A 27,319-nucleotide genomic window follows, 5' to 3' on the forward strand; every position below is an offset into this window, starting at 1 on the left:
CATGCCACCTACAAAAGTTCTCGGATGACACGGCAGTTGTTGGGTGTATAAGTGAGGGGAGGGAGGGGGAGTACAGGGCTGTGGTGGATGACTTTGTGGAGTGGGCTGGAGCCAATCACCTGAGGCTGAACGTTAGCAAGACCAGAGATGGAGATCAACTTCAGGAAGAAGAGGAGCACGCCACAACTGATCCACATCCTGGGAGAGGCTGTAGAGGAGGTGGAGAAATATAAGTACTTGGGTGTGAAGATCTGTAACAGACTGGACTGGAATTCCAACGTTTATGCTGTCTACCAAAAGGGGATGAGCAGACTCTATTTCCTGAGAGAGCTGAGATCCTTCAATGTATGCAGCAAGATGTTGGAGATTCAGTCTGTTGTAGCCAGCTTACTCTTCTTTGCTGTGGTCTGCTGGGGGAGCAGCATCAGAGCCAGCGATACCAACAGACTTAATAAGCTAATAAAGAAGGCTGGCTCTGTGATTGGCTGTAGTCTGGACACCGAGGAGGCCGTGGTGGAGAGGACTCTTAACAAACTGTTATCCGTCATAGATAACCCCGCTCACACTCTCCACCACATACTGGACAGACAGCAGAGCTCGTTCTCCAAAAGACTGCTACAGATCCGCTGTCGAAAAGACAGGTACAGGAAGTTATTCCTACCACAGGCCTGTACAACAGCTCTAAAATATCAGGGTCCCACCACCAGTCTGATGTTTAGATATGGCTTCATTAGGTCCTGTATATGGCCACAGAGTGCCACACTTATTTATGACTAAACGCCTACCATGCTTTCTTTTCAGCACTGTAGCCAGGCTGTTAACAGCGTCAGATAAAGGTCTTCTGTCTGTTCTATTCTTGTTAGACCTGAGTGCAGCATTCGATACTGTTGACCATAATATTCTTTTAAGGAGTTTGGAAGAGGAAGTTGGGATTAATAACTCAGCATTAGACTGCTTTAGGTCATATTTACCTGACCGATTTCAGTTTGTCTATGTAAATAATAAATCTTCAGATCAAGGGACTGTCACCTGTGGAGTGCCTCAAGGATCTGTTCTGGGACCAATTCTGTTTAATCTCTATATGTTACCATTGGGAAATATTATAAGGAAACATAATATTAATTTTCATTGTTATGCTGATGATACTCAATTATATCTATCAATTAAAGCAAATGAATCTGATCAGCTAATTAAATTGGAAACCTGCCTCAGGGACATTAAGTCCTGGATGCTTCACAATTTCTTAATGTTAAACAGTAACAAAACTGAAGTTATTATTATTGGGCCGAAGCATCTTAGAGATGATTTCTCTAACATTGCAATTCACTTAGATGGCATTGCTCTATCCTCCACCAACGGAGTCAGGAACTTGGGAGTGATTTTTGATCAAGATCTGTCATTTGATTCTCATATCAAGTTTGTATCCCAGACAGCCTTCTTTCACTTGTGAAATATTGCGGAAGTTAGAAATTTCTTATCCTTTAAAGACGCAGAGAAAATCATTCATGCCTTTGTTACTTCTACAATGGATTACTGCAATTCCTTATCGGGCTGTTCTAGCTCCTCTATTAGGACTCTACAGTTAGTTCAGAATGCAGCTGCCCGCTTACTGACTCGAACTGGGAGGAGAGAGCACATCTCTCCTCTCCTAGCGTCACTTCATTGGCTCCCGATTAATTATAGAATACTAAGAAATCAAAGTCCTCATGATCACATATAAAGCTCTCCACTGTAAGGATCTGTCTTATATTAAAGATCTTATTGAAGTGCATCACCTCCCCAGGGCCCTTCGATCCAAGGATGCAGGATTTCTGGTGACCCGTTGGGTTTTTAAGAGTAGAACAGGAGGCAGAAGCTTCAGCTATCTGGCCCCTCTACTCTGGAACGATCTCCCAGCCTCGGTCCGGGGGGGGGGGGGACTCCCTTAGCTTATTTAAGAGTAAAATAAAAACTCTCCTCTTTGATAGAGCCTACAATTGAAATAACTCACACACCACTAGATATGCTGCTATAGGCCTAGACTGCTGAGGGTATTTTTCTCCATCTCTCGCGTTAAAGGGAGATACTCTGGAGCTTCTGTCACTTCTTTATCTTTCTATGCTCCAAGAATTTATTATTGTCAAATTACACTCTTTGTCTGCACAATACTGCCGCTGTCTTTGTGCCTCTGTTCCACAGGTGGAGAATGCAGATGGAAGACAGGATATCCAAAGCCCTGGAAAACCCGCCCCCAATTCAGCGACAGCACACTATGGACATTAAACTCAAATTGGCCTATCTGCCACTCTCTCTCCCTCTGTCTCTTTTACTTGAACTATCTCTTTTCCCAATGTATTTCTCTTTCCCAACCAACAGGTCAAGGCGGATGACTGCCCTCCAGAGCCTGGGTCCTGCCCAGAGTTTCTTCCTCAATGAGGGAGTTTTTCCCCGTCACGTCACTTATGCTTGCTCTGGAGGGCATTGTTGGCTTTCTATCTGCAAAGCGCTTTGAAGTGTCTTCGGATGTGATTAAGCGCTATATAAATAAAAGTTGATTGATTGAAAACAGGTACCGTATTTGTGATAACATGGGATAACATTAACTTTGAGACTTTAAATAGCATGTTGATATCTTTTGACAATATAATACCAAGTGAAACTTAGTGTCTGCAACAAACTGGTTAATTCTTGTATTAACACTGTCTGCTGAAAGAGGTTAATATGATCATTATATTCTTGTGGAGAACACTGGCAAGGTCAACTTCTTGTTTTGACTATCCATGATGTTAACAAACCTTGTGTTCCTAGGAAGAATGTAAACATGATTATACTCTAGGGTAAAAGGCTAATATCTGGAAGTGGATAAGGGTATGAACGTCTCAAAATTCAATGTATGTGCTGGTTGAAGACTTTTAGTGTCCGAGTTTGTTGATTACATATTCTAATGACAGATGTTTTGTTGATGATTTAGGGGACGGGAACCTTACAAGCCAAAGGCTTCTACCCGTTAACCCTTTTTTTTTCTTTTCGGATGTTGTTGATGATGTTTCAACACTGATGAAAGTGAAATATGTTGTAATAACATGTCTGGAAAGAAGAAAAATAAACTGAATAAATCAATAAAAGAGCAAGTGAGAATCATGAGGTCGAAGGAACTGCCCAAGGAGCTCAGAGACAGCATTGTGGCAAGGCACAGATCCGGTCATGGTTACAAAAGAATTGCAGCAGCACTCAAAGTTCCTAAGAACCCAAAGATCACTGTGGCTGAGCTCCAGAGATGTAGTAGGGAGATGGGAGAAAGTTCCACAAAGTCAACTATCGCTGCAGCCCTCCACCAGTCAGGGTTTTTATGGCAATGGCCCGACAGAAGCCTCTCAGTGCAAGACATATGAAAGCCTGCATAGTTTGCCAAAAAAACACCTGAAGGACTCCCAACTATGATAAACAAGATTCTCTGGTCTGATGAGACAAAGATTGAACTTTTTGCATTTATTTTAAACGGCATGTGTGGAGAAAACCAGGCACTGCTCATCACCTGCCCAATACAATCCCAACAGTGAAACATGGTGGTGGCAGCATCATGCTATGGGGGTGTTTTTCAGCTGCAGGGACAGGACGACTGGTTGCAAAAATGAATGAAGCCAAGTACAGAGATATCCTGGAAGAAAACCTCTTCCGGAGTTCTCAGGACCTCAGCCTGGGCCGAAGGTTCACCTTCCAACAAGACAATGACCCGAAGCACACAGCTAAAATAACAAAGGAGTGGCTTCGGAACAACTCTGTGACCATTCTTGACTGGCCCAGCCAGAGCCCTGACCTAAACCCAATTGAGCAAATGAGCATCTCTAGAGAGACCTGAAAATGGCTGTCCACCAACATTCACCATCCAACCTGATGGAACTGGAGAGGATCTGCAAGGAAGAATGGCAGAGGATCCCCAAATCCAAGTGTGAAAAACTTGTTGCATCATTCCCAAGAAGACTCATGGCTGTACTTGATCAAAAGGGTGCTTCTACTCAATACCGAGCAAAGGGTCTGAATACTTATATTTGTTTTTCTTTAATAAATTTGCAAAAATTTCTACATTTCTGTTTTTTTCTGTCAAGATGGGGTGCTGAGTGTACATTAATAAGAAATAAAATGAACTTTTTTTATTTTAGCAAATGGCTGCAATGAAACAGTGAGAAATTTAAAGCGGTCTGAATACTTTCCGTACCCACTGTATAAACTAACATGTAGGTAACATGCTTAATTACGTTACACATACAAACTGTGACACACAAATGTGCTTGTGTGTTGCAGTTTGTATGTGTAAAATAATTCTGCTCTGAGACTTTAAAAATAACCCTCTCACTGTTGATAATTAAATGGTGAATAAGCTACACTGTAGGTTCATATGTTTGTAAATCTAATTATGATGAAATCAGTGCCTCACCAGCAATGAACCTCACCGCACGTCACTGATCAGTGTATACCTGTCACAATTCACTGGTGTTCAAACTGGGTGATGGAGACTCTGTTCCTCATGTATCGAATACATTTGTTGTACTATTCAATAAAAAATACTTACACTGGCATCATTATATCCGTTTTTCATAACTTCAACCAAAATCTTTCATACAAAATTTTAAAATATTAGTCCTGACATATATTAAAAATACCTTGCATGAATGCACTGCGTCACACCAGACCTACAAATGCTTCAGCTGAGGGGGTGACAACCTGAGAGTTGATGTGCTGGTTTTTCAGGGTTAAAATAATATGGGAACAGGTAAAAACAGCCTAACATAAAACATAGAACATGAAAACAAACAAACAAAAAAATATGGGAATGGACCTTAAATGAACTAAAAGATTTTTATGACACCATTTTAAGTGAGAGAAAGGCAGAGCGGTAAAATAAATATTCCAGCTTGATCTGATTTTGGTCAGACATCTTCCCTCCACCAGGGGGCAATGGAGAAGTTCTCTCAATCAGTCTGACTCCAGCTTCAACCCCAGTCCTGAATGGAATCAGATAATGTCATTCATTTTCCATGTGGACATCCCACCCACATCGTAATGACAAAGTGGGCAGGATTCCCTTTGAACGGAGACTGATAGTCCTTCATCCCGTTGGCCCTGGACATCCTTAGTCTTGTTCCTCTTGAATAGCATTGTACTCCGGTGGCTTCCAGTACAGACAGTAGTGCTGAGTCATGAAGAGGACATCAAAGAACACAGACAGTAGACCCAGTCCAAACTTTGTAGGATCGCCAAATATTAGCTTCCACTCATCTATTGAGAGACACAAACCTTCAAATTAGAACAGATGATGTGTTCTGACAGTCAAAAGTGTACATATGAAAATATCTAGTACACAGAGGTGCAGCACTTCACTCTCGGGGTCATAATAGCAAATTCTAATAAAGATTGACAACTTAGTTCCCAGAAAGGGCTGGTGATGGTCACATGCACGCAATAACATATTGTAAAAAAAATTTGCTGCAGGACTAAAACGTATATTGATTTTATAAAAAGTTGACCCCTTTTTGTGGTGTTAATCAATGAGAATGCATCTTAAGTCACAAGATTTAGACAACCTTCTTCTCAACAACAGCTTCCTGCAACACAAAATCGTTAGAATCTGAAGTGGAGTGATTTGTCTGAAATGATGTCATTTCAGAGTAAGTCCATGAATCCCTCTGTTATGCCCCCCCAAAAAGCCATAATGTAGCATCATTTTCATTTGAGCCTCCACTAAAAGCTGCAACAAGTTTTGTCTGCATCCTGAAAGTTACAAAAAGTCATATAAAATAATCTGAAATTTGATGACAGTTTGCATATATTGACTTGATTAACATAATTTTGTCATCAACAAATTAGAGTTAACGTGACTATTAACTAAACATGTACAACCGTCCCACCTTTAAATGTATTTAGGAGAAAATTGTGTCTTGTGTCACTGCGGACCAACAATACTCAGAAACAATGTGGAGCCAGTAACCATTACTCTACTGCAGCCTGCCCAGTACTTATATTTAGAACTCAGCTGAAGTCTGCTCCAAATATAACAAATCTAAAGCAAAAAGGTGCAAGTATTAGTTTTTTTAGGTGTGAAGGCAGGTAGAGACCATCCCATCAAACATTTGCCCCTTCCCAGTCTGGTTATCAATTAATGACAGAAGTTTTCTTCCCAGTGTGCACATAAGAAAGATTAAAATGGGGTCATAAAAGGTTAAAAAGGCCTTGAATTTTGCTTACTATACAGTACACCAACTACATTGCAACAACGACAAGTATAACATGGCAATAGTCAAAATATTTACCATTATTGTATGACTGTAAGATCATCTGCAGAATACTCAGGACTCCACCAGTGAAGTCCAGCAACACGTTGCCAATACTCCAGCCCTCAGTACTCTGTCTTCTGTAATTCATGTATGCCTGCAAAAATGACCAGAAGACAACCGACCCTGTTAGGATGAGTCAAAAGTCATGTGATGAACAATGAAAAAAAAACCACATTATAAGTATACCTTTTACCTTCTTTATTTTTTATTGTATATACTGTTATAATCCCCAAAGGGAAATTAGTTGCACTCTTGGCTTACGTGATTACGAGTTATGTCATTATGAGTTACATTGTTCTCGATTATACGCCGGTTTTTCAAAAATAATTCACAGAAAAAAAATAATCTTTTCACTTCCCTTGACTTAACGTCTGTCCGCCACAAATATGGAAATTGTAAAATCACTATTTAAAATCTTAAAATCATGTTACTGTACAATAAATGAGAAAAAAAAGCATAAAATATCATACAAGCCCGTTGAAACCCCTGTGACCTGCAGTGAGAAAGAAGCAGCTGAAGACGAGATAGCAACGGATGACAATGATCTTTCTGTACTATATTAAAAATAAAACCTAATTGTTTGTAAGCTTAAAACAGATTTGTGTTAACCAAATAATATTTATAATGCATTCTTATATAAAGTACAGTACAGGACTGAGAATGGTTACAAGTACATAATTTTTCGACTTGTGTCACGTTTTCTGGAACCAATTAATGAGGAAAGCCCAGATTTACATGTGTGGGACTAATGTTAGCCTATAGAAACTGACTCACATTGTGTATGTTATACTTTATCATTTTACAGTACACCTGAATCACAGAAAATTGGCTACATCCTGAAAATTGGTGTAATTCTAGAGAGTAGAAAAGTACAGAAACATGTACATTGTATGTTCTTCAGTTCTACGGTGCTAATTCTTTTACTTCTTGTCTACAATGTTGATATGTTTTCACTCCCTTTGGCAAGTACAGCTTACCTGTGGCACATATTTAATAAGTGTGACAGCTAGTTTGATATAGGAGAAATAGTAGAGGTAGTCCAACCAGGTGATCTGTTTTGCCACAGCTAGAAATAAGCTGACAAAGGCGAAGGACCATCCAATCAGCAACAATAATTTGGCTGTAGAGGAGACCTTCTGGTCTCCTCTCTGGAGGGAAGAGGAAACACAGGTTTAGTCACAGATAACAAGTACAAGAGATTCTTCACTTTTGCACATGTGTTTAAATAATTCCTGTAGCCATGACTTAAATGGTGAAAGCATCGTCCGGTTATTGGAAGGTTGCTGGTTTGAGCCCGAGTCCCCAGTCCCCCCAGTCTATGTGCCAATGTACATAGACAGGGGGAACTGGGGTAGGTTTATGGAGGACCACTATGTGTACTCTCTCAGCAACATATTTAATCTTCTCCCTGGTGGTTTAAGGGGCATCCTCTGTTTCTCGGGGGGGGGGGGGGGGGGGTTAAACACCTGAACAATTCCTGCAGATGGTTCACAACAAGGTCTTTTTGCTCTGACCTATGACTGGTTCTGTTCCTGGACAGTAATACTTTTTGAGTTTGGAAGGGCTGAATAAGCAGATATCAGTAGGGTTCAAGTCAAGAGACGCTTGCTAACCACGGTACACAAGTGATAGTAAGTAACTGCAAATAGGCTCTTTCACTGGTCTCCTGGGTGTAAACTTTAACTTTACAGCAAATGAATGTAGTGCAACAAAGTGTGGTGGACACGAGGATGAGTAATATATATACTGTATATAGAGGTAGAAAAAGGAAAAGGAACACTATGTCCTTACTCTTGGGCTAAAGACCCAGTTGATCCACAGTCCACCTAAATAGGTTCACTCACTCAACATTCACATTATGACAACCCTCAGCACATCATAAGCACATACCTCAAACACAAGAGCCTGGTTAACATAGATCAAACACAGCAGGACAGCGTGAAGGCTGAAGAAGACGTCATTGGCATTGACAGGGTTAATTCCATTTGGGTTGCTCTTCAGAAATTCCTCCTAGACAGAGACAATAAAACACATAAATTGTCCAGTGTTGCATTATTTCACCAACCAGAAACCCCAGAACTAATGTCCCCGATAGTTAGCATGTTCTGATTGACGTGATTCACTGTGAGCTAAATCTTATAAATTATCAGTCTTTATCGGACAAAGACTGGTCCACCCAAAAGACCCATGCCACACAGTCAGAAGAGCAATCTGGTGTATGCAGTTAAATGCAGCGAGGAATGCTCAGATATCTACATAGGGGAAACCAAACAACCACTACACAGGCGCATGGCTCAACACAGAAGAGCCAACACAGGACAGGACTCAGCAGTCTTCCTTCACCTCAAGGAAGAGGGACACTCATTTCAGGACACTGATGTTCAGATCTTGGACAGGGAAGATAAATAGTTTGAGAGAGAGTGAAAGAGGCCATCCACGTAAAAGTGGAGAAGCCATCTCTGAATAAAGGGGGTGGTCTGCGACATCACCTTTCTCCCATTTATAATCATGTCCTTTCGAAACTCCCAAAGATTGTCTCAGCGGATTGACCCAGGTGATGTGTCTCATGCTAATGACCCTCATTAGCATACAAAGGTGTAACTCACATCTCAACAACCCCCTTTGACACCCTCACCAACAATCGTTGAGGAGCCAGACGGGTTTTAACGATGGTCGTTGGAATGTGAAAAGCACTGACCACACCCCACAGGGTTTATAAGCTGGGACATTATCAGCCACTCTGAACTGAAGAAGTTTCTTGGATGAGAGACGAAACGTCTTCACGAACTTTCTTAACATCCAGTGGATTGACTTAAACAGCTTTTGGATAACCATGACCTGGATGACTGAGAACCTACACAGATATCTTATAGATTACAAAACCACATCATTTTAGAGAAAGAAGAATGAGACTAGTATTTAAAAAGACTTCAAAAACTAAACACTCTTTATTTTCTGGTGTTTGTTGTGGATTTCTCAGAAATCATGGCTAACATGCTTGTCTGGAAATACAACACAGAGGCATTTTCTACTTACTAATAAAACTCTCCAGTGCACAACAATATGGTGCCTGTCTTCTGTCTGTAATGGTGAGTTCTCTATTGGACCATCTGAGCTGATAATGACCAACAGACTCGGAGCCACATCAACACATACAGCAGTGCCCCGAGATACAAGCCCTGCTTTGGAATACAACCCCTAGTTGGCAGATGGATACAACATCAGCGGAGACCGGATCTCATTTCTGACTGTGGAATAAAGACGTAGCTTGTGTTTTCTCATGACTTTTGTGTTTCTTTTCATATTTTATCATCCAAAGCTGTTTAAATCAATCCACTGGACTTTACAAGTGACACATTATGTTGGTTTTAATTCAGCTGCCAGATGTCCAACTACACTATGTTAGAAATACTGTATCTTGCCACAAAATGATCTGTGGTCCTCAATATCTTTGAATGAAAATTAAACAAGTCACTTCCAGTCCTGACGCTCAGTTTAAATGGGTGTGCCTCTGAGCTTTCTCTGTCAACAACCTGCCCCCCTCCCTCGTTCAAACGTCTTCAAACAAAGTGGTGCATTTTGCATGGACCACGTGAATATGCCACTGCACTTAGCCCTAGTCAAGGACTTTTAACCTTTTAATGACTTCATGACTACATATTTCGCTCTTATTTTTGTCACGTGTTTCACAATTTAAGTGTTACATTTTTTGCAGGAAGCATGGAGCTACTTTCTCAGTCAGCTGAACACGACTATTGTGTAAAAACACGGCTGATCGAACTAAGACATGCCGGTAAACACCGTGGAGGATTTGACAAAAAGGATGGTTTTGATGCTTAATAAATTGTCCAACCAAAGATTCAAAATATCTATTGATACAGCAAATAGGACCCCTTTATGAAAGTTTCTTGAGGATGTTTCACTTTCAAGAAGGTGAAAACATCTTCAAGAAACTGTCTTAAAGTCTAGTGGATTGATTTAAAAAGTTTTGGATAACCATGACCTGGATAATTGAGAATCTACAAAGCTAAAGATTTATACTTAAAGATCTAATAAATGGAGACCATTTTTCTGTAAATGATGCCAATTGTTTTTTTCGAGCAGCAGCTTTTTTTATCAAGCGAAATGTGATCGATGAGGAGATTCAACCAATGGATGATGTTTAGGGTTTTTTTATCTTTCCAACTGACCAAAATGGTTTTCTTGGCAATGGCAAGAGCTACAAGTATGGGCTGTAGCTGAGCGTGAGGTATGGCCGTTTCTGTTAGATCGCCAATTAGGCAGATGTTTGGAGATTGAGGAATGCTGCGGTCTAACATAGAGGACAGTTTCTGAGTAACTGATACCCAAAATTGATAGACGGGTGAACACAGCCAAAGGGCATGAAAGTAAGTGTCGATAGTGTTTTGTGTGCATTGGGTGCATATATCTGTTTTACAGAAACCCATTTTAAATAATTTATGTTGTGTTATACTGTATGTGCTCTATGAAGTACTTTAAATTGAATTAGTTGTAAATTAGAGTTCTTTGTCATCTTAAATGTATTACCGCAAATTTCGGTCCGAGAGTCATAGTCTAAGGATATGTGTAAATCTGTTTCCCATTTTACGGTTGGTAGATGTATCGAGCCAGTTTTTGAACGTGAACTATATATCTTTGAAAGATTTTTCTCAAGTTTTGGGGATAACTTTGTAATGTATTTGGTGAATTCAGGTAGCTGTAAATCAGGTGGCGATTTGGATGGTTGAAGCTTCGGAATACTTTTTATGATTGTCTTGATATTGGAGAAAATTTCCATTTCTTATTTCAAATGTTTCGTATGGTTTTGTATATGTCATTAGTCTATTATCTTGGTGATGGAGGTGGGTGATCCCTTTCTTTGCCCATGTGCTAAAATAAAGAGGTTTTTTATTGTTAATAAAGTCTGGGTTGTTCCAAATTGGGGAGAGTATACCAGGGTGTAACTGAGATCCTGGAAAATCTAAAGCTTTCCACCAAGCAGACAAGGTGGAGGCAATCAAAGGATTCTTGAAGCAAGGATGTTGTTTAAAGGTTGTGGTTATAAAAGGAAGATCGGAGAGATTGGAGTGATTACAGTCTCGCTGTTCTAGCGCCAGCCAAGAGTTATAGTCCTCATGTGGATGGATCCACTTGATCATATACTTTACTTAGTTTGCTAAGTAGTACTGCATAAAGTTGGGCGCCTCTAAACCACCTTCACATTTCTTTTTCTGGAGCGTTGTCAGGCTAATTTTAGCTGTTTTGTTTTTTGAATAGAATTTACCAATGGCAGAATCTAATGATTGGAATGTCGGATGTCGGTTTAAATGGGATCATTGAAAAAAAGGTAGTTGATTTGAGGTAATATTTTCATTTTAATAGTAGCTATTCTTCCCAGAAGGGAGATGGGGAGGTTGTTCCAACGTCTTAGATCACCAGAGACTTTTTCTAAAAGTGGGGTGAAGTTCAAGCGGACTAGATCAGAGAGTTTATTAGAAATATTTAAACCCAGATATCTAATATTACCCATGGGAAAAGAATAAGGTGAGTTGTGGACTGCAGGATTCCACGAGTTTTCTGTTAATGGAAGTATGATTGACTTTGACCAGTTAATGGAATAATCTGAAAGACCAGAGAAGGTTGTAATTAGTGTACATACTGTACTTCCTTCACTGATGTATTTGGATTTTCTAGATAAAGTAAAATGTCATCCGCATATAAGTTAATTTTGTGTTCCGACTCCTGAAAGCAGATACCTTTAATATTCAGGTTTTGACATATTGCTACTGCCAGTGGTTCAATAAATATTGCGAACAATAGTGGAGATAGAGGGCATCCCTGTCTGGTTCCTCTTTCTAAAGTGAAATTAGGTGAAATTATCCCATTAGTGGTGACTGTGGCCTTAGGAGAGTTATATAAGGTTGATACCCACCGGATGAATGACTCACCAAAGCCAAATTTATGAAGTAATGTGAAAAGAAAAGTCCAATTAACTTTGTCAAAGGCTTTTTCAGAGTCAAGTGATATAACAATTGCTTTCCTGTTGTTGCGCTGTGTCAAGCTAATCAGATTGAGTAGTCTTCTAACATTGTTGGTAGCGTGTCGACCCTTAATAAATCCTGTTTGATCCTTGTGAATTATTGATGGAATAATTTTCTCCAATCTGGAGGCAAGTGCTTTAGATATTATTTTAATGTCGGTGTTGATTAGTGAAAGAGGTCGATAGCTAGAAGGATGAGTGAGATCTTTATGTGATTTTAATAGCAATTTTATTGCGGCTGTATTCATGTGGCCACTTATATAACCATTATTTTTAATTTCTATTACTACTCTAAAGAAGAGAGGGGCTGACACTGAACAGAAATGTTTGAGGAATTCAGCAGGGAAACCACCTGGACCAGGTGCCTTGCCTGCTGGCATACTGTCTAGCGCACTCTGTAATTCATTGATGGTCAGTGGAGCGTCTATGATGTCTCTGTCTTCAGTTTTTAGTTTGGGTAGGTTTAGGTTGGTGATTAAATTGTGGATACCTTCTTTGTTCGGTTTACAGAAGTTGAATATAAGTTATGGTAATATCTATGGAAGACATCATTAATTTCTAGAGGTGATTATGAATACTTAACAGAGAGATCCTGGATTGTTGTTATTAAAGATTTTTCTCTGTTGCGTTGGAGTTGGTTTGCAAGAAATTTGCTTGATTTATTGTTATGCTCAAAATTGTTACATCTCAGTTGTTGTTGTAAGAATTCTGTTTTCTTTGACAGGATGTTATTAAGACTTAGTTTTGCATTTTGTAGTTCAGACCATAATTTTTCATTTGGATTTACAGCATAATCCTCAGTTAGACGTTTGAATTTTTCTTCCATTTCTGTTTGCATTTGTTGTTCCTTTTTTTTTTTTGGAATGAGGAGTATGATATTATTTTACCCCTGATTACACCCTTCCCAGTTTCCCAAAGTAAGGAAGGGGAGGAATCAGGGAATTCATTATATTTTAAAAATTCTGCCCATTCTTGCCTTATTATTTTATCAAATTCTGGATCTTTAAGCAGAGAAATGTTGAGGCGCCAAGTCTGTTGAGGTTTATGGTGGTTAACTGTTTGTAGCCTGAGGGATATCCGTGCATGGTCACTAACAATGATTGGATGAATTCTAACAGAAGATTTATGTGCGACAGAATTATTAGTGAGGAGAAAATCAATTCTTGGAAATGACTGATGCACCGCAGAGAAGAAAGTGTATTCCTTTTTTGTTGGGTTTTTAAGTCTCCAAATGTCATCTAGTCCAAAATCTTTCATATAATCCTGCAGAACTTTAACTGATTGTAGTTGTCTTACTTGTGTTGTTGAAATATTTAATCGATCAACTGGGGGATTCAGAACTATGTTGAAGTCCCCACCAATAACAGTTGATGAGTTAGCTGATAAATCTGCAAAGACAACTGAATACTTTATATATTGTTTACGTAACTTATATATACCTATAAATAAGCATGCACAGTTAAAGTTTGCATGTCTATTGGTATATAAAATATGGTTTTTTTTTCATCATTTAGAGGTTTTGTGGCTTTTTTTAACAAGGTTGGAACAGATTAACATTATTTCAGTTATTTTAAATGAGGGAAATTTGTTTGGCTTACGCACTCACTCACGGAACAGATTAAAGTTGCACCTCGAGGTACTGCTGTAATATCAAGACAAAATTTAACATAGAATATCATCTACTAAATAAAAGAGTTTCATCATGGCAATAACAAATCTTTAAGTGTGTGTCCAATTTTGGTATTAGTTGCATTACAACTAACAGAAGACCAAAATTGATTAGACAATGGATATTTATCACAGATCAATAACTAAACAAATTGACATCACATAATGATCACCATACATGAATGAAAGTTGAGTAAAGTAAGGCATGTCACAAAGAAGTCTCAACTAAACAAGCTGGTAGACTGACTGGTGCATGTGTGTGTGTGCATGCGTGTGTGAACAGAGGAACCTTTATAGGAGGCACCCAAAACAAGCCGATGTTGAAGACGCTGTAAGCAATGAAACCAGTCAGGTTGAGAGCTAGGAAGTCAAAGTTGAGTCCCACGACACTGAAAAACACAATTTATTACAGCTGTGAGTCCATGTGTAGCTGGTGAGTGATGATGAAGATGCTACACAGCCCTTAAAGCAACAGATTGATTTAGAAGGTATCCATATTTTATCAACAATTAATTTCAAAATTTTATAGGAATCTTCTGAGGTACAGACATTTTGTTAGCATTAGGAACACATGCAGCAATTTTTTATGTGTTTTCTGAAAGTTTTTCATTTTTCAATTTTAAGGTTTCTTCATTTTGTTTTCACTATGTAACTTCAATGCCCTGGCTTTGAGTTTATAAGCCTGTTTTGAGCAAGAACTGATTTGAGTAAAGACAGTTAATCACAGCTACCAGGGAAAAATGTAAAAAAAAATAAAAATAAACAGAAGACATACCTTTTCCGTTTCCAGTTTTCCCAGGCTTGAGGATAGAAGGACACAGACCAAGCTAGGAAGTAAATCCAGCCAATCACCTGAGTGACGATTGAAATGACGTTGTTACGGATGACCAAAAAATGTATCCGGGTGGGCAAACTAAAAGGGAGAAAATCAGAGTTAAAGTCACAGAGGAACTGGATGGAAGCCACCATCCTAATTTAAAGCCTGATGAGCGTACAAGTATTTTATCAGAATTTACTTCCACACACAGTATAAAATCTTTTGTTATTAAACTGGTATATGGGAGGTAGTTTAGACAAAATTCAAACATCATTACATATGTAAAGTTATTATTGATGGAGGCAACTGATTTGCTGTGGCGACCCCTGAAGGGAAAAGCCAGAAGAAGAAGAAGAAGACGAAGAAGAAGACAAAGAAGAAGATGTAAAGTTACTATTACTGTAATTATTTCCCATCTCCAGGCTCTGTATGTTATTTGTAGGGAAGTGGAAGGCTGCAGAAGGATGTGTGTGAATCATGTCATATTCATTGAGCAGAACTAGGGTGCGATTTGTTGAGGGGGGATCATCCCCCCTCCGATTTTTACATTTCTACCTCTGCTGAATCATATTCTTTTTGAATGAACAACAGCATAAATGTGTCCACACTGGACTGTCTTTTTATCGTCATCGTTAATGGGCCAGGCAGTCGTTCTCTGCTCAGATGTTCACAGAGATGTGGATAAAAGAAGGACGAAACACTGCAGATGATGCCACATGAAGTCACATGAGATCAGAGCAAACTGTTCACTTACCATGATATTTGCTGAGTCATTTTGACATGACATGGAATCTGAATCTATGGTGTGTTAATGTTACGTTTTAGACCATTAGCATTAGTCTAAATCCTCTTTCCATGTCTGTGTGACCCTTATCCATGGATGTGAAACCTAATTAGGACATCTGATCATCTTCATCTTCCACATTGTGGCCGAGACAGAAAATTAAATGTTTCATATCTTTTTAAAATTGTATTAAATATGAATTTTCAAATAGTTGGAATTTAGCTTCATAGGGCCTACAATTAATCTAAAAAAGAATCAGGCCTGTTGATTATTTTTCTATGATTAAAACTTTTTGACAAATCGCACCCTGATCTGGACTAATGATGTAAGAAAATATAGACATGAAGAGAGAGAGAGAGAGAGAGAGAGAGAGAGAGAGAGAGAGAGAGAGAGAGAGAGAGAGACTGACACCCACCTGTGGACATCTGTTTGGTTGCTAAGCAGGTATGTGGTCACCTGACCTACATCATGTGATGTCACGTTGAAAGTGACGGCGGTTGCCTCCTTTGGTAGTAACACCTCAAATAAAAACATAAAACAGCTTAGTCTGCAAGTTGTTAGTCTTGTGTCCACATACTGGGTGACCCAACTCATTGTTTTAGTGCTACTCATTTTGACGAGTGTTTTCATGTGGCTCAGGTTCACATATCTGGGCTATGTTAAGATTCTTATTGACAGCAGTGGAGCGCTTTAGCAAAGCTACATATAATGTTCTTTAGCAATATAGATTTTATTTCTTAGCAGGATAAATGAAATGTTAACACTTTATCATAGTTAAATTTGGGTTGAATGAATTCCAAATTACTGCATGTGGTAATTAATTTACATTTTACACAGCATTCCAACTTTTCTGTTACAGTTGCACATTGGTGAAGTTTTTTGTAAATGTGAATTTCATCGAAATTTCAGCCTTATTTGGTTTACCTCAAAGATTTACTCTGAAAAAGATGGTTTTTTCTTTGTCTTTCTTATCTTAGGAGGACAAAAAAAAATTGATGCCTGCCAAACCAGCAGCCAGGCTACAGATACAAGAGACGAGCGGCTACACAGAAAAAGAATCCTGTTAGGCTAGACATACGACTGAGGTTAGAACATTGATTTAAGCTGGCTCCAAGTTCAGAGAACATTTATGTCCAGCAGTAAGACACCAGTCTAACTTTGTACAATACAACTTGAAATATGTAGTTCATTTTGTTTGTTTGTTTGTTGGTTGGTTGGTTGGTTGGTTGGTTGGTTACCTGCTCAGGTAGTGTGATGATAGATGAGTAATTCCACTTAGAGCTAAATGTTACATTCAAGATAATTACAGCTGACTGGTTGATAGGACTGCTGGAAAGAGAAAAAAACTGAGGTTAGAACATCTGGTCCAGACCAGTATGGAGCAGGAAATGCATGAACATGCTGAGTCAGTTTGGTTTTCCCACTTTCCTGTTCATATCCACGGTCATCACTGCAGCACTGGGTCATGTGTGACTGCTGTTACACAACCAGTGTCAGAACAGAACTGAGATTTGGCTGATTAGACAAATCTCAGCAATGTAGATTGTAGGGTCATTATTCATACAAGTCACAAAAAATGTGACTTGTCTGAATCTACTTTGCAGCTGTGATGGTGGGGTTACCTAGAGGTAATGGTGACGCTGGTGTTACAGAGTTCCTCAATTGTAACAATTTTGGGGGCAGACAGAGAAACTCCAGACTCTGTACGAAAGATATAAAGAATGGGAGAAAAATGATATGCCATGTTTTATGAAGCGACATTATGATACATCTTATTTTCTCACCACACACATCAGGTTAGTGTTTCACTTGTTTAAACGTATGATTTCATCCATTAGTTAGTTACTCTGTTATTTACCCAAATAACATGAATATGAACATTGAAACTGATGGACTAAGTAAAACTAAACTCACCAGAGATGTTAGTCAGCATCCACAGGAGTAGCAGCTGAGCAGGCAGCCATCTTTTTAACAAGCTTTGACCAGTCATTTCTGTAAAGCAGCGGAGACAACCAACATACTACGAGGGACAGAAAGCATCTTGCCTATAATTATCATCATCAGGGTCTGAGCACTAGAAAAGTACTCGGGTGTGGGAGCTGCAAAATAAATCGACTGTCTCTGTGTTCATTTTACTTCAAGAAAGTAGTGCATCCCTGGGATGTGCCTCAAGAAAAATTTTGCATCCCAACATGACGTTTATGCATCCCAAAAGTAATAATACAGTGTGCTCTCGTTCTTTGCGGTTAATGCGTTCCAGGAACCACACGCAATTAAGGAATCTGCGATCGAGATCGCGATCTATTTATCTTATTCATTCATCTTCTAACCCGCTTCATCCGCAAACGCAGGTCGCGGGGGAGCCGGCGCCTATCCCGGCAGTCTCAGGGCGTGAGGCGGGGGACACTCCGGGCACGAGGCCAGTGCACTGCGGAGCCACATAGAAACAAACAATCATTCACACACACACTCACTCCTACGGTCAATTTGGGACCGGCCAATCAACCTGAAGCACATGCTTTTGGAGGTGGGAGGAAGCCGGAGAACCCGGAGAAAACCCACGCAGACACGGGGAGAGCATGCGAACTCCGCACAGAGTGGGACTCGAACCCGGGTCCGCCGTGTTGTGAGGCGGCAGCGCTAACCACTGCGCCACCGTGCCGCCCTATTTATCTTATTATTTACAGTAATTTAAACGTTTAAAAACCCTCCCCATTAAACCACCTCCTATCTGTATTACCTTTTCCCACACTCTGATAGACTGTTTAAAGCACTTTTCTGTCTCTTGGAAGTTTGAGAATGATGGAACGGAATGCACATCCGGATGTCGTTAGCCAATAGAATGAGCGTATGGTATCACATGACTCTCCTACCAAAAATCTGGGATCAAGTGGAGTCGTGAGCGTTGATGCACGAATGTGTGAGGGCGCACTGTATACTGTAGAAGTGTACGCAAGGATTGAGTTTTGCCAATTGTACAATAGAAAAAAAAAAAACTAGTACAATATAAAAACTCAACTTCTTCTTCTTTTCCTTTTGGCTTTTCCCTTCAGGGGTCGCCACAGCCAATCAGTTGTCTCCATCTAACCCTGTCTTCCGCATCCTCTTCATGTCCTCTTTCACTACATCCATAAACCTCCTCTTTGGTCTTCCTCTAGGCCTCCTGCCTGGCAGTTCAAAACTCAGCATCCTTCTACCAATATATTTACTATCTCTCCTCTGGACATGTCCAAACCATCTCAGTCTGGCCTCTCTGACTTTATCTCCAAAACCTCTAACATGTGCTGTCCCTCTGATGTACTCATTCCTGATCCTATCCTTCCTGTTCACTCCCAAAGAGAACCTCAGCATCTTCATCTCTGCTACCTCCAGGTCTGTCTCCTATGTTTTCCTATGTTTTTACATGGAAAACAAAAGAAACTGACTTTGCTGTGAAAATGACAAAAGAGTAGCACTTGGCAAGGTGAGCCACGCATATCTGAACTGGTTTCTCAATAACACCAGCAGAAATCACACTGATTTGCAGGTATGTAATTTCATGTGAGTTTATGCACTGTCCTGGTTTTGTTCTTTGAAAAAGGTGACATTAATGCACAATTCATTAAATACACCAGTAAAACACTTAAGCCTTACATTAAAAAACAAAATTTTTTTTTACTAAAGCAGGGTTCGGTGAGTGAGCATATGAAACTGTCAGGGTTCGGTACCTCCAACAAGGTTAAGAAGCACTGCTCTAGACCAAACAACATCGCTGGTCTCACCACAGTTTTTTACACCTTTCCTTTCATTTTAGCTGAGACTCTTCTATCACACATCACACCTGGCACTTTCCTCCACCCTTACCATCCTGCCTGTACACGCTTCTTCACCTCTTTTCCACACTCTCCATTACTCTGGACTGTTGATCTTAAGTACCTAAAATCCTCCACCTTCTTGATCTCTTCTCCCTGTAACCTCACTCTTCCACTTGTTCCCTCTCATTCACACACATGTACTCTGTCTTACTGCGGCTAACCTTCATTCCTCCCCTTTCCAGGACAAACCTCCACCTTTCTAGCTTCTCCACCTGTTCCCTGCTCTCACTGCAGATCACAATGTCATCTGCAAACATCGTAGTCCATGGGGATTCTTGTCTAACCTCGTCTGTCAGCCTGTCCATCACCATAGTGAACAAGAAGGGGCTCAGAGCTGATCCCTGATGCAGTCCCACCTCCACCTTGAACTCCTCTGTCACACCTACAGCACACCTCACCACTGTCTTACAGTCCTCATACATGTCCTGCACCGCTCTAACATACCACTGCCACTCCAGACTTCCTCATACAATACCACAGTTCCTCTCTGGACACCCTGTCATAAGCTTTCTCCAGATCTACAAAAACACAATGCAGCTCTCTCTGGCTCATCAGATTTATTCCTCTGTAGTTGCCACAACTCTGCACATCTCCCCTGTTCTTAAAAATGGGCATCAGCACACTTCTCTTCCATTCCTCAGGCATCTTCTCACTATCTAAGATCCTGTTGAACAGCACAGTCAGAAACTCTACTGCCACCTCTCCTAGACACTTCCGAACCTCTACAGGTATATCATCAGGACCAACTGCCTTTCCACACTTCATCCTCTTCAAAGCCCTCCTCACTTCATCCTAACTAATCTTTGCTACTTCCTGGTCCACAACAGTCACCTCTTCTACTCTTTGTTCTCTCTCATTTTCCTCATTCATCAACTCTTCTAAGTACTCTTTTCATCTTCCCATCACACTACTGGCCCCTGTCAATAGACTTCCATCCTTATCCTTAATCACCCCAACCTGCTGCACATCCTTCCCATCTCTGTCTCTTTGTCTTGCCAACCTATATAGATCAGTCTCTCCCTCCTTACTGTCCAACTTAGTAAACAAGTTATCACAACTCTCTTCTTTGGCCTTTGCCACCTCTACTTTCACCTTAGGCTGCATCTCCCTGTACTCCTGTCTACTCTCCTCAGTCCTCTCAGTGTCCCACTTCCTCTTGGCTAACCTCTTTCTCTGTATAGACTCCTGTACCTCCTCATTCCACCACCAAGTCTCCTTTTCTACTTTCCTTCCAGATGACACACCAAGTAGTCTCCTACCTGTCTCCTTGATCACATTAGCTGTATTTGTCCAGTCATCTGGAAGCACCTCCTGGCCACCCAGAGCCTGTCTTAACTCCTTCTTAAAAGTCATGCAACACTCTTTTTTAGCTTCAAACATTTCATCCTCTGCTCTGTCTTTGTCCTCTTCATCTTCCTCACCACCAGAGTCATCCTACACACCACCATCCTATGCTGTCATGCTACACTCTCGCCTACCACTTACTACTTTGCAGTCACTGATCTTCTTCAGATTACACCGTCTACACAAGATGTAGTCTACCTGTGTGCTTCTACCTCCACTCTTATAGGTCACCCTATGTTATGTTATGTTATATGTTATGTATTTACAATATAAAAACTCAACTAAACCACAAAAACTATGACGGCACGGTGGTGCAGTGGTTATCACTGCTGCCTCACAGCAAGAAGGTCATGGGTTCAAATCCCAGCTTTTCCAACATGGCCTTTCTGTGAAGAGTTTGCATGTTCTCTCTGTGTCTGAATGGGTTTTCTCTGGTTTCCCCCATTACAACGAAAGACATGCTTCTAAGGAATATTGTTATGTTGGCCCATGGTGGGGGCGCACCCAGGGTGCAGCGGCTCTGGAACAACTCTCCATCTGACCTTCCAATTTCAATATACAGGGGGTACGGAAAGTATTCAGACCCCTTTAAATTTCTCACTCTTTGTTTCATTGCAGCCATTTGCTAAAATCAAAAAAGTTCATTTTATTTCTCAGTAATGTACACTCAGCACCCCATCTTGACAGAAAAAAACAGAAGTCTAGAAATGTTTGCAAATTTATTAAAAAAGAAAAACTGAAATATCACATGGTCAAAAGTATTCAGACCCTTTGCTCAGTATTGAGTAGAGGCTCCCTTTTGATTCAGTACAGCCTTGAGTCTTCTTGGGAATGATGCAACAAGTTTTTCACACCTGGATTTGGGGATCCTCTGCCATTCTTCCTTGCAGATCCTCTCCAGTTCCATCAGGTTGGACGGTGAATGTTGGTGGACAGCCATTTTCAGGTCTCTCCAAAGATGCTCAATTGGGTTCAGGTCAGGGCTCTGGGTGGGCCAGTCAAGAACAGTCACAGAGTTGTTCTGAAGCCACTCCTTTGTTATTTTAGCTGTGTGCTTCGGGTCATTGTCTTGTTGGAAGGTGAACCTTCGGCCCAGTCTGAGGTCCTGAGCACTCTGAAAGAGGTTTTCTTCCAGGATATCTCTGTACTTGGCTGCATTCATCTTTCCTTCAATTGCAACCAGACGTCCTGTCCCTGCAGCTGAAAAACACCCCCATAGCATGATGCTGCCACCACCATGTTTCACTGTTGGGATTTTATTGGGCAGGTGATGAGCAGTGCATGGTTTTCTCCACACAACTGCTTAGAATTAATGCCAAAAAGTTCAATCTTTGTCTCATCAGACCAGAGAATCTTGTTTATCATAGTCTGGGAGTCCTTCAGGTGTTTTTTGGCAAACACTATGTGGGCTTTCATGCGTCTTGCACTGAGGAGAGGCTTCCGTCGGGCCCACTCTGCCATAAAGCCCTGACTGGTGGAGGGCTGCAGTGATAGTTGACTTTGTGGAACTTTCTCCCATCTCCCTACTGCATCTCTGGAGTTCAACCACAGTGATCTTTGGGTTCTTCTTTACCTCTCTCACCAGGGCTCTTCTCCCACGATTGCTCAGTTTGGCTGGACGGCCAGGTCTAGGAAAAGTTCTGGTCGTCCCAAACTTCTTCCATTTGAGGATTATGAAGGCCACTGTGCTCTTAGGAACCTTGAGTGCTGCAGCAATTCTTTTGTAGCCTTGACCGGATCTGTGCCTTGCCACAATTCTGTCTCTGAGCTCTTTGGGCAGTTCCTTCGACCTCATGATTCTCATTTGCTTTGACGTGCATTGTAAGCTGTAAGGTCTTATATAGACAGGTGTGTGCCTTTCCTAATCAAGTCCAAACAGTTTAATTAAACATAGCTGGACTGCAATGAAGGAGTAGAACAATCTCAAGGAGGACCAGAAGAAATGGACAGCATGTGAGTTAAATATGAGTGTCACAGCAAAGGGTCTGAATACTTATGACCATGCGATATTTCAGTTTTTCGTTTTTAATAAATTAGCGAAATTTTCTACATTTCTGTTTTTTTCTGTCAAGATGAGGTGCAGAGTGTACATTTACGAGAAATAAAATGAACTTTTTTGATTTTAGCAAATGGCTGCAATGAAACAAAGAGCGAGAAATTTAAAGGGGTCTGAATACTTTCCGTACCCACTGTACATCTGTATAATGGCAAAATAAAGACCTACCTAAAGAAACTCTAGTTTTAATGTTTTTATTAATAATGCAACTTTAAGTGAAAAGAAGAAAGAGTAAAATGATATTGGTTTCATCAAAATGTTAAGGCCTACAGAAATACCACATAGCCGCCTGGCTACGTGGTGCAAGGACAACAATCTCCATCTGAATGTGGAGAAGACGAAGGAGATTGTTGTGAACGTCAGGAGAACACGCACTCAGCATGCTCCACTAATCATCAACGGTGCTGCAGTGGAAAGGGTCAGCAGCAACAAGTTCCTGGGTGTGCACATCTCCGAGGACCTGTCCTGGGACGGCAACACCGCATCGCTGGCCAATAAAGTCCAACAGCGCCTCTACGTCCTCCGCAAACTGAGAAGAGCGAGAGCCCAACCCCCCATCATGCCCACCTTCTACCAAGACACCACTGAGAGCATCTTAACCACTTGCATCACCGTGTGGTAAGGTGCCTGCACTGTTTCCTGCCATAAGACCACAGGTGTCTCTCTCCCTTCTCTCATACACATTTACAAGACCTGCCTCACCTGCAAAGCCATCAGCATTGCAGGTGATCCCACCCACCCCTCTCACAGCCTTTTCAGCCTGCTGCCATCAGGTAGGAGACTGCAGAGTCTGCAGGCCAGAACCAGCAGGCTCAAGGACAGTTTCTTTCACCAGGCGGTCAGGAGGCTCAACTCCCTCTCTGCTCTGTCCCCTGCCATAGCCTTGAACTCTACCCTCACACTGCCCTGCCCTCTCCCCAGCACCTGACTACCTATCTCTCTCTCCCCCCATCAACTCAGGGACTACGCACACGTCACTTCCCCTACGGGATTAAGGAGTGTATAGAGACGTTTACCATCCCTTGTGTTTCGTCTAATACTTCGTGCTGTACTGTTTGATCGACTGTCTGTATTGTACTGCCTGTTGGACTGCTTGTGTTGCCCTGCCTGTGTTGCCCTGCCTTTGATGTACTGCCTGTGTTGTACTGCCTGTTATACTGCTTGTGTTGCCCTGCCTGTGTTGTACTGCCTGTGCTGTACTGCCTGTGTTGTACTGCCTGTTTACTATGGGTCAGAGAGGACTGCAATTTCATCGGTGCGGTATGTCGTGCATACATGGTACATTTGACAATAAAGCTGACTTTGACTTTGACTTAAAGCCTGGTAGTCATTTAAAACAACAGTTTTAGAAATATATTTATTTTTGCTTTTCACTCAATAATTTTCTTTGCCTTTAATTCATATACTGTTATCTCCTGTGGACACTGCACCAAGCTGATAGAGCCTTCTCCACACACATTTCAGTAATATCTGTCAGTAACATCTGTCTCTTTTTTTTTCATTAACTTTTGGTTGTTTTGTATGCATGAAAGCAGTCATTGTCACTTGCTTTTTCTCCAGCTTTTGCATCTTTTTTGGAGGCATTGGGATAATCAATCAATCAATCAATCAAACTTTATTTGTATAGCGCTTAATCGCATCAGCAGACATTTCAAAGCGCCTTAACAGACAGAGAAACCCAACAAGACTCTCCAAGCACAAGCTCCAAGCACAAGCTTGGAGAGTCTTGGTATGATTTCTCTGGAGAGCCTAACGAACCCGATTTTAATAAGGCAGAATCACGCAGGAGAGTCTTGTGACATGAAAAATCGCGCAAGATCAAAAGAAAATGGCAACTTCTGGGTTCGAAATTTAAGTGGAGAAATGGAAAAATTGTGCATATTTCTGTGGAATGGAATTGCAGTTAAAGGTTGCGCCCCAGGGATGCACACTGTTTGACGATCATGTGTCCCTGTCAAAAAATGTGTGTCAAAGACACAACGATGCACGCAAACGAGAACACTGCTGTCTACCATAACATGGCAAAGAAGCAACTCCCTGATATTTGAGCATGGCTTATGATGAGACTGATTGTTAATGAAAGCTTCAGTTTGACTTTAAAGGCACAGCTGTGTGTGGGGGGTGGGGTTGATGTTTATGTCACATATTAACTGTTTGTGGTCCTAGAGTTGTCCTTCACACAGAATGAAACCTGATGTGCTTCAGTGAAACGTTGTTATGCACGGCCATTATAGACAACTATGTTTCCATTTTGGGCTTCCAGACTGTTCATGCTGACAGGGTTGGTACCGGGAGCAATACGAGGAAAGGTGGAGGTCTTGCCATCCTTGTGAACAACAACTGGTATCATCCTGCTCACATCACCAGCAAAGTGAGCATCTGTGATCTGGACACTGAACTGTTGGCTGTCAGGCTCTGCCCTTTTATCTGCTGCGTGAGGTCTCCCATGATCTGAGTACATCCCTCCATCTGCTGACACTTGATTGACGTGTAGCTTCATCTGTTCCACCGCTGTGGGTTTATGCACCCAGCACCCAAACACCGCCATCGAGATCTCAGGGGACTTTAAACATGCTTCGGTGGAAAAATCTCTGACTTTACACAGAATGTGAACTGTCCTACCAGAGAGGCAAAAATCATGAGCCTACTGTACGCTAAGGAGGCATTCGGGCTGCTCCCCTCTCCTCCAATTGGGTAGGTGAGATCACAACCTCCCACCGTTAGAGTTGTCCTACAAGCCCCTGGTGATGAGACAGCTGGCCAACACTACCACCATCGGCAGATGGATGGAGGAGGCACATGAGGCACTCAAAGACTGTTTTTGAGGTAACAGACTGGCAGATACTATGAGCCACATGAGGAGGACAACAACGGGCTCCCAGAATGCATCAGAGGAAAAGATCCGGTCTCACCTGATGTTGTATTTATATACCAACAAGTGGAAAAGAATGAGATCAAGTCTTGGCAGGTGTTGTATGCATCCGCCAACATGTGGGACATATCCTGTCAGAGCTTATATTGTAACCACCCCCCAACACGTGGATACAGAGTTCAGGGCTTCTTAGGTGAGGTGGATGAAGGGACAGGTAAATCCTGTCTCCATTCAGGGGGACAATGTGGACATTCTTGAGGACCACAAGTACTTGGGTGTCCACATTGAAAAACAAACTGGACTGGAAGAAGTACACGGATGTCCTCTAAAAGAAAGGCCCAAGGCCGTTTCCTTTTTCCTGAGAAGGACGTCTACCAGTCTGTCTCCTCTATGCTGTGATATGTTGGAGCAGTGGTCTGAGGGTGGTGGACACCAACAGACTGGACAGACTGATCCGCAGGGCTGGAGACACTGTCGGTGCTCAGTTACACTCACTTGCTTCAGAGGACATTATCCAAACTAAGTGCCATCTGGGACAATGTGTAATACCCTCTGTACAGAACACTGATGGGACAAAGGAGTTCATTTAGTAGTAGGATGATATTTATTAGTATTATCATCATGATCGATTTTATACTTTTTTATTTTGCTTGTTAATTCATGGTGTTTTTTCGATGTTTTTTAAATCATCCATATTTGATGCTACCACACACACAGACAAAGCTGAACAAGCACAAATGCCACATGTATTGGCTTAACTCACCGTCTAGCTGGCTTAAACTCAGTGTTGTGTTTTTGTTTGTACTTAAATTGCGTTTGTATCTTTAAGAAACACAAACATTTTTAATATATGCACACATGCCCCCCATGATGTAACTACGTTCATATTATAAATTAAGCTTCAAACTTGAATTATGCTATGTAGAACTGGAGAATAGCTATAGTAATGAGAGATATGACAATTATGTCATAGAAAAATATGCTTCCAGCATTCCAAACTTCAACACTGAGAAGTGATGAATAACATCATCGTCATCAGAATTATTCCCTTCTCTTTGAAAGTTTGAAGCGTTACTATCTTTATTTGGGTTGACAAACAGGAAACGTTGAGTCTGCATTCAGACTCAGATTACAATGTCTCTGCAGAGACATTTGATCCACGGACAACTCGTCTGATCGCCTGTGTATTAACTTATTACCTCATGCTCAGCTCCGTCTGTGCACGCGACACTCACGGTGTTACGTCTGTCTGACGTCACCGTGTGTACGAAAAGTAACAAAGCGTTTGAAACAAAAGACAATTATTCATTAGTACGTGCTGTGGAACAGTACATGGATCCTACTATATCACATGTATTTTACAGTCAGCAGCACCGAGTGGAAACCGCTTCTCCAGCCGTAAACAAGTAGTTCCACTTACCGCAGCTCTGCAGACGATCTACCGGCTGGAAGCTTTCTTGTTGTCCGACCACATCCTCCCGAACGATCGCGCTTCGTCTTCTTCTACGGATTATTTACGGCTGACATCCGGATTGTACAGCAGTACCGCCACCTTCTGTTCCGGGGTGTCTGT

At 41.2% G+C, this 27,319-nt stretch overlaps 1 protein-coding gene across 3 annotated transcripts; it reads right to left on the reverse strand.

Annotated features, from left to right (window-relative positions):
- Positions 1-4,822: 4,822 nt before the first annotated feature.
- ctns (cystinosin, lysosomal cystine transporter) lies at positions 4,823-27,319 on the reverse strand. 3 transcript variants are annotated; one of them, XM_068318805.1, is made up of 11 exons: positions 27,167-27,319; positions 17,535-17,612; positions 17,243-17,321; positions 16,859-16,949; positions 16,036-16,139; positions 14,795-14,932; positions 14,309-14,408; positions 8,202-8,321; positions 7,289-7,459; positions 6,288-6,405; positions 4,823-5,256 (listed from the first exon to the last, which is right to left on the reverse strand). In XM_068318805.1, exons 2-11 carry the CDS (start codon positions 17,608-17,610, stop codon positions 5,111-5,113), a joined length of 1,143 nt encoding a protein of 380 aa, XP_068174906.1. In that variant the 5' UTR covers positions 17,611-17,612; positions 27,167-27,319; the 3' UTR covers positions 4,823-5,110. The 3 variants fall into 3 exon arrangements, with proteins under 3 accessions (XP_068174906.1, XP_068174907.1, XP_068174908.1); XM_068318806.1 differs by having other exon boundaries at positions 17,535-17,640; positions 27,167-27,185; XM_068318807.1 differs by lacking the exon at positions 27,167-27,319 and having other exon boundaries at positions 16,859-16,946; positions 17,535-21,415.

This window comes from Antennarius striatus, chromosome 7 (assembly GCF_040054535.1).
Source record: "Antennarius striatus isolate MH-2024 chromosome 7, ASM4005453v1, whole genome shotgun sequence".
Taxonomy (NCBI): Eukaryota; Metazoa; Chordata; class Actinopteri; order Lophiiformes; family Antennariidae; genus Antennarius; species Antennarius striatus.

What these genes read in the sequence shown, in the direction of transcription:
- ctns (XM_068318805.1), bottom strand. Translation starts at nt 17,610, where the DNA reads ATGACTGGTCAAAGCTTGTTAAAAAGATGGCTGCCTGCTCAGCTGCTA. An exon ending in GATGCTGACTAACATCTCTG is followed by an intron (nt 17,322 to 17,534) that starts GTGAGTTTAGTT and finishes TCTTTCGTACAG; the next exon opens with AGTCTGGAGTTTCTCTGTCT. An exon ending in AACCAAACAGATGTCCACAG is followed by an intron (nt 14,933 to 16,035) that starts GTGGGTGTCAGT and finishes TCTCCCTTTTAG; the next exon opens with TTTGCCCACCCGGATACATT.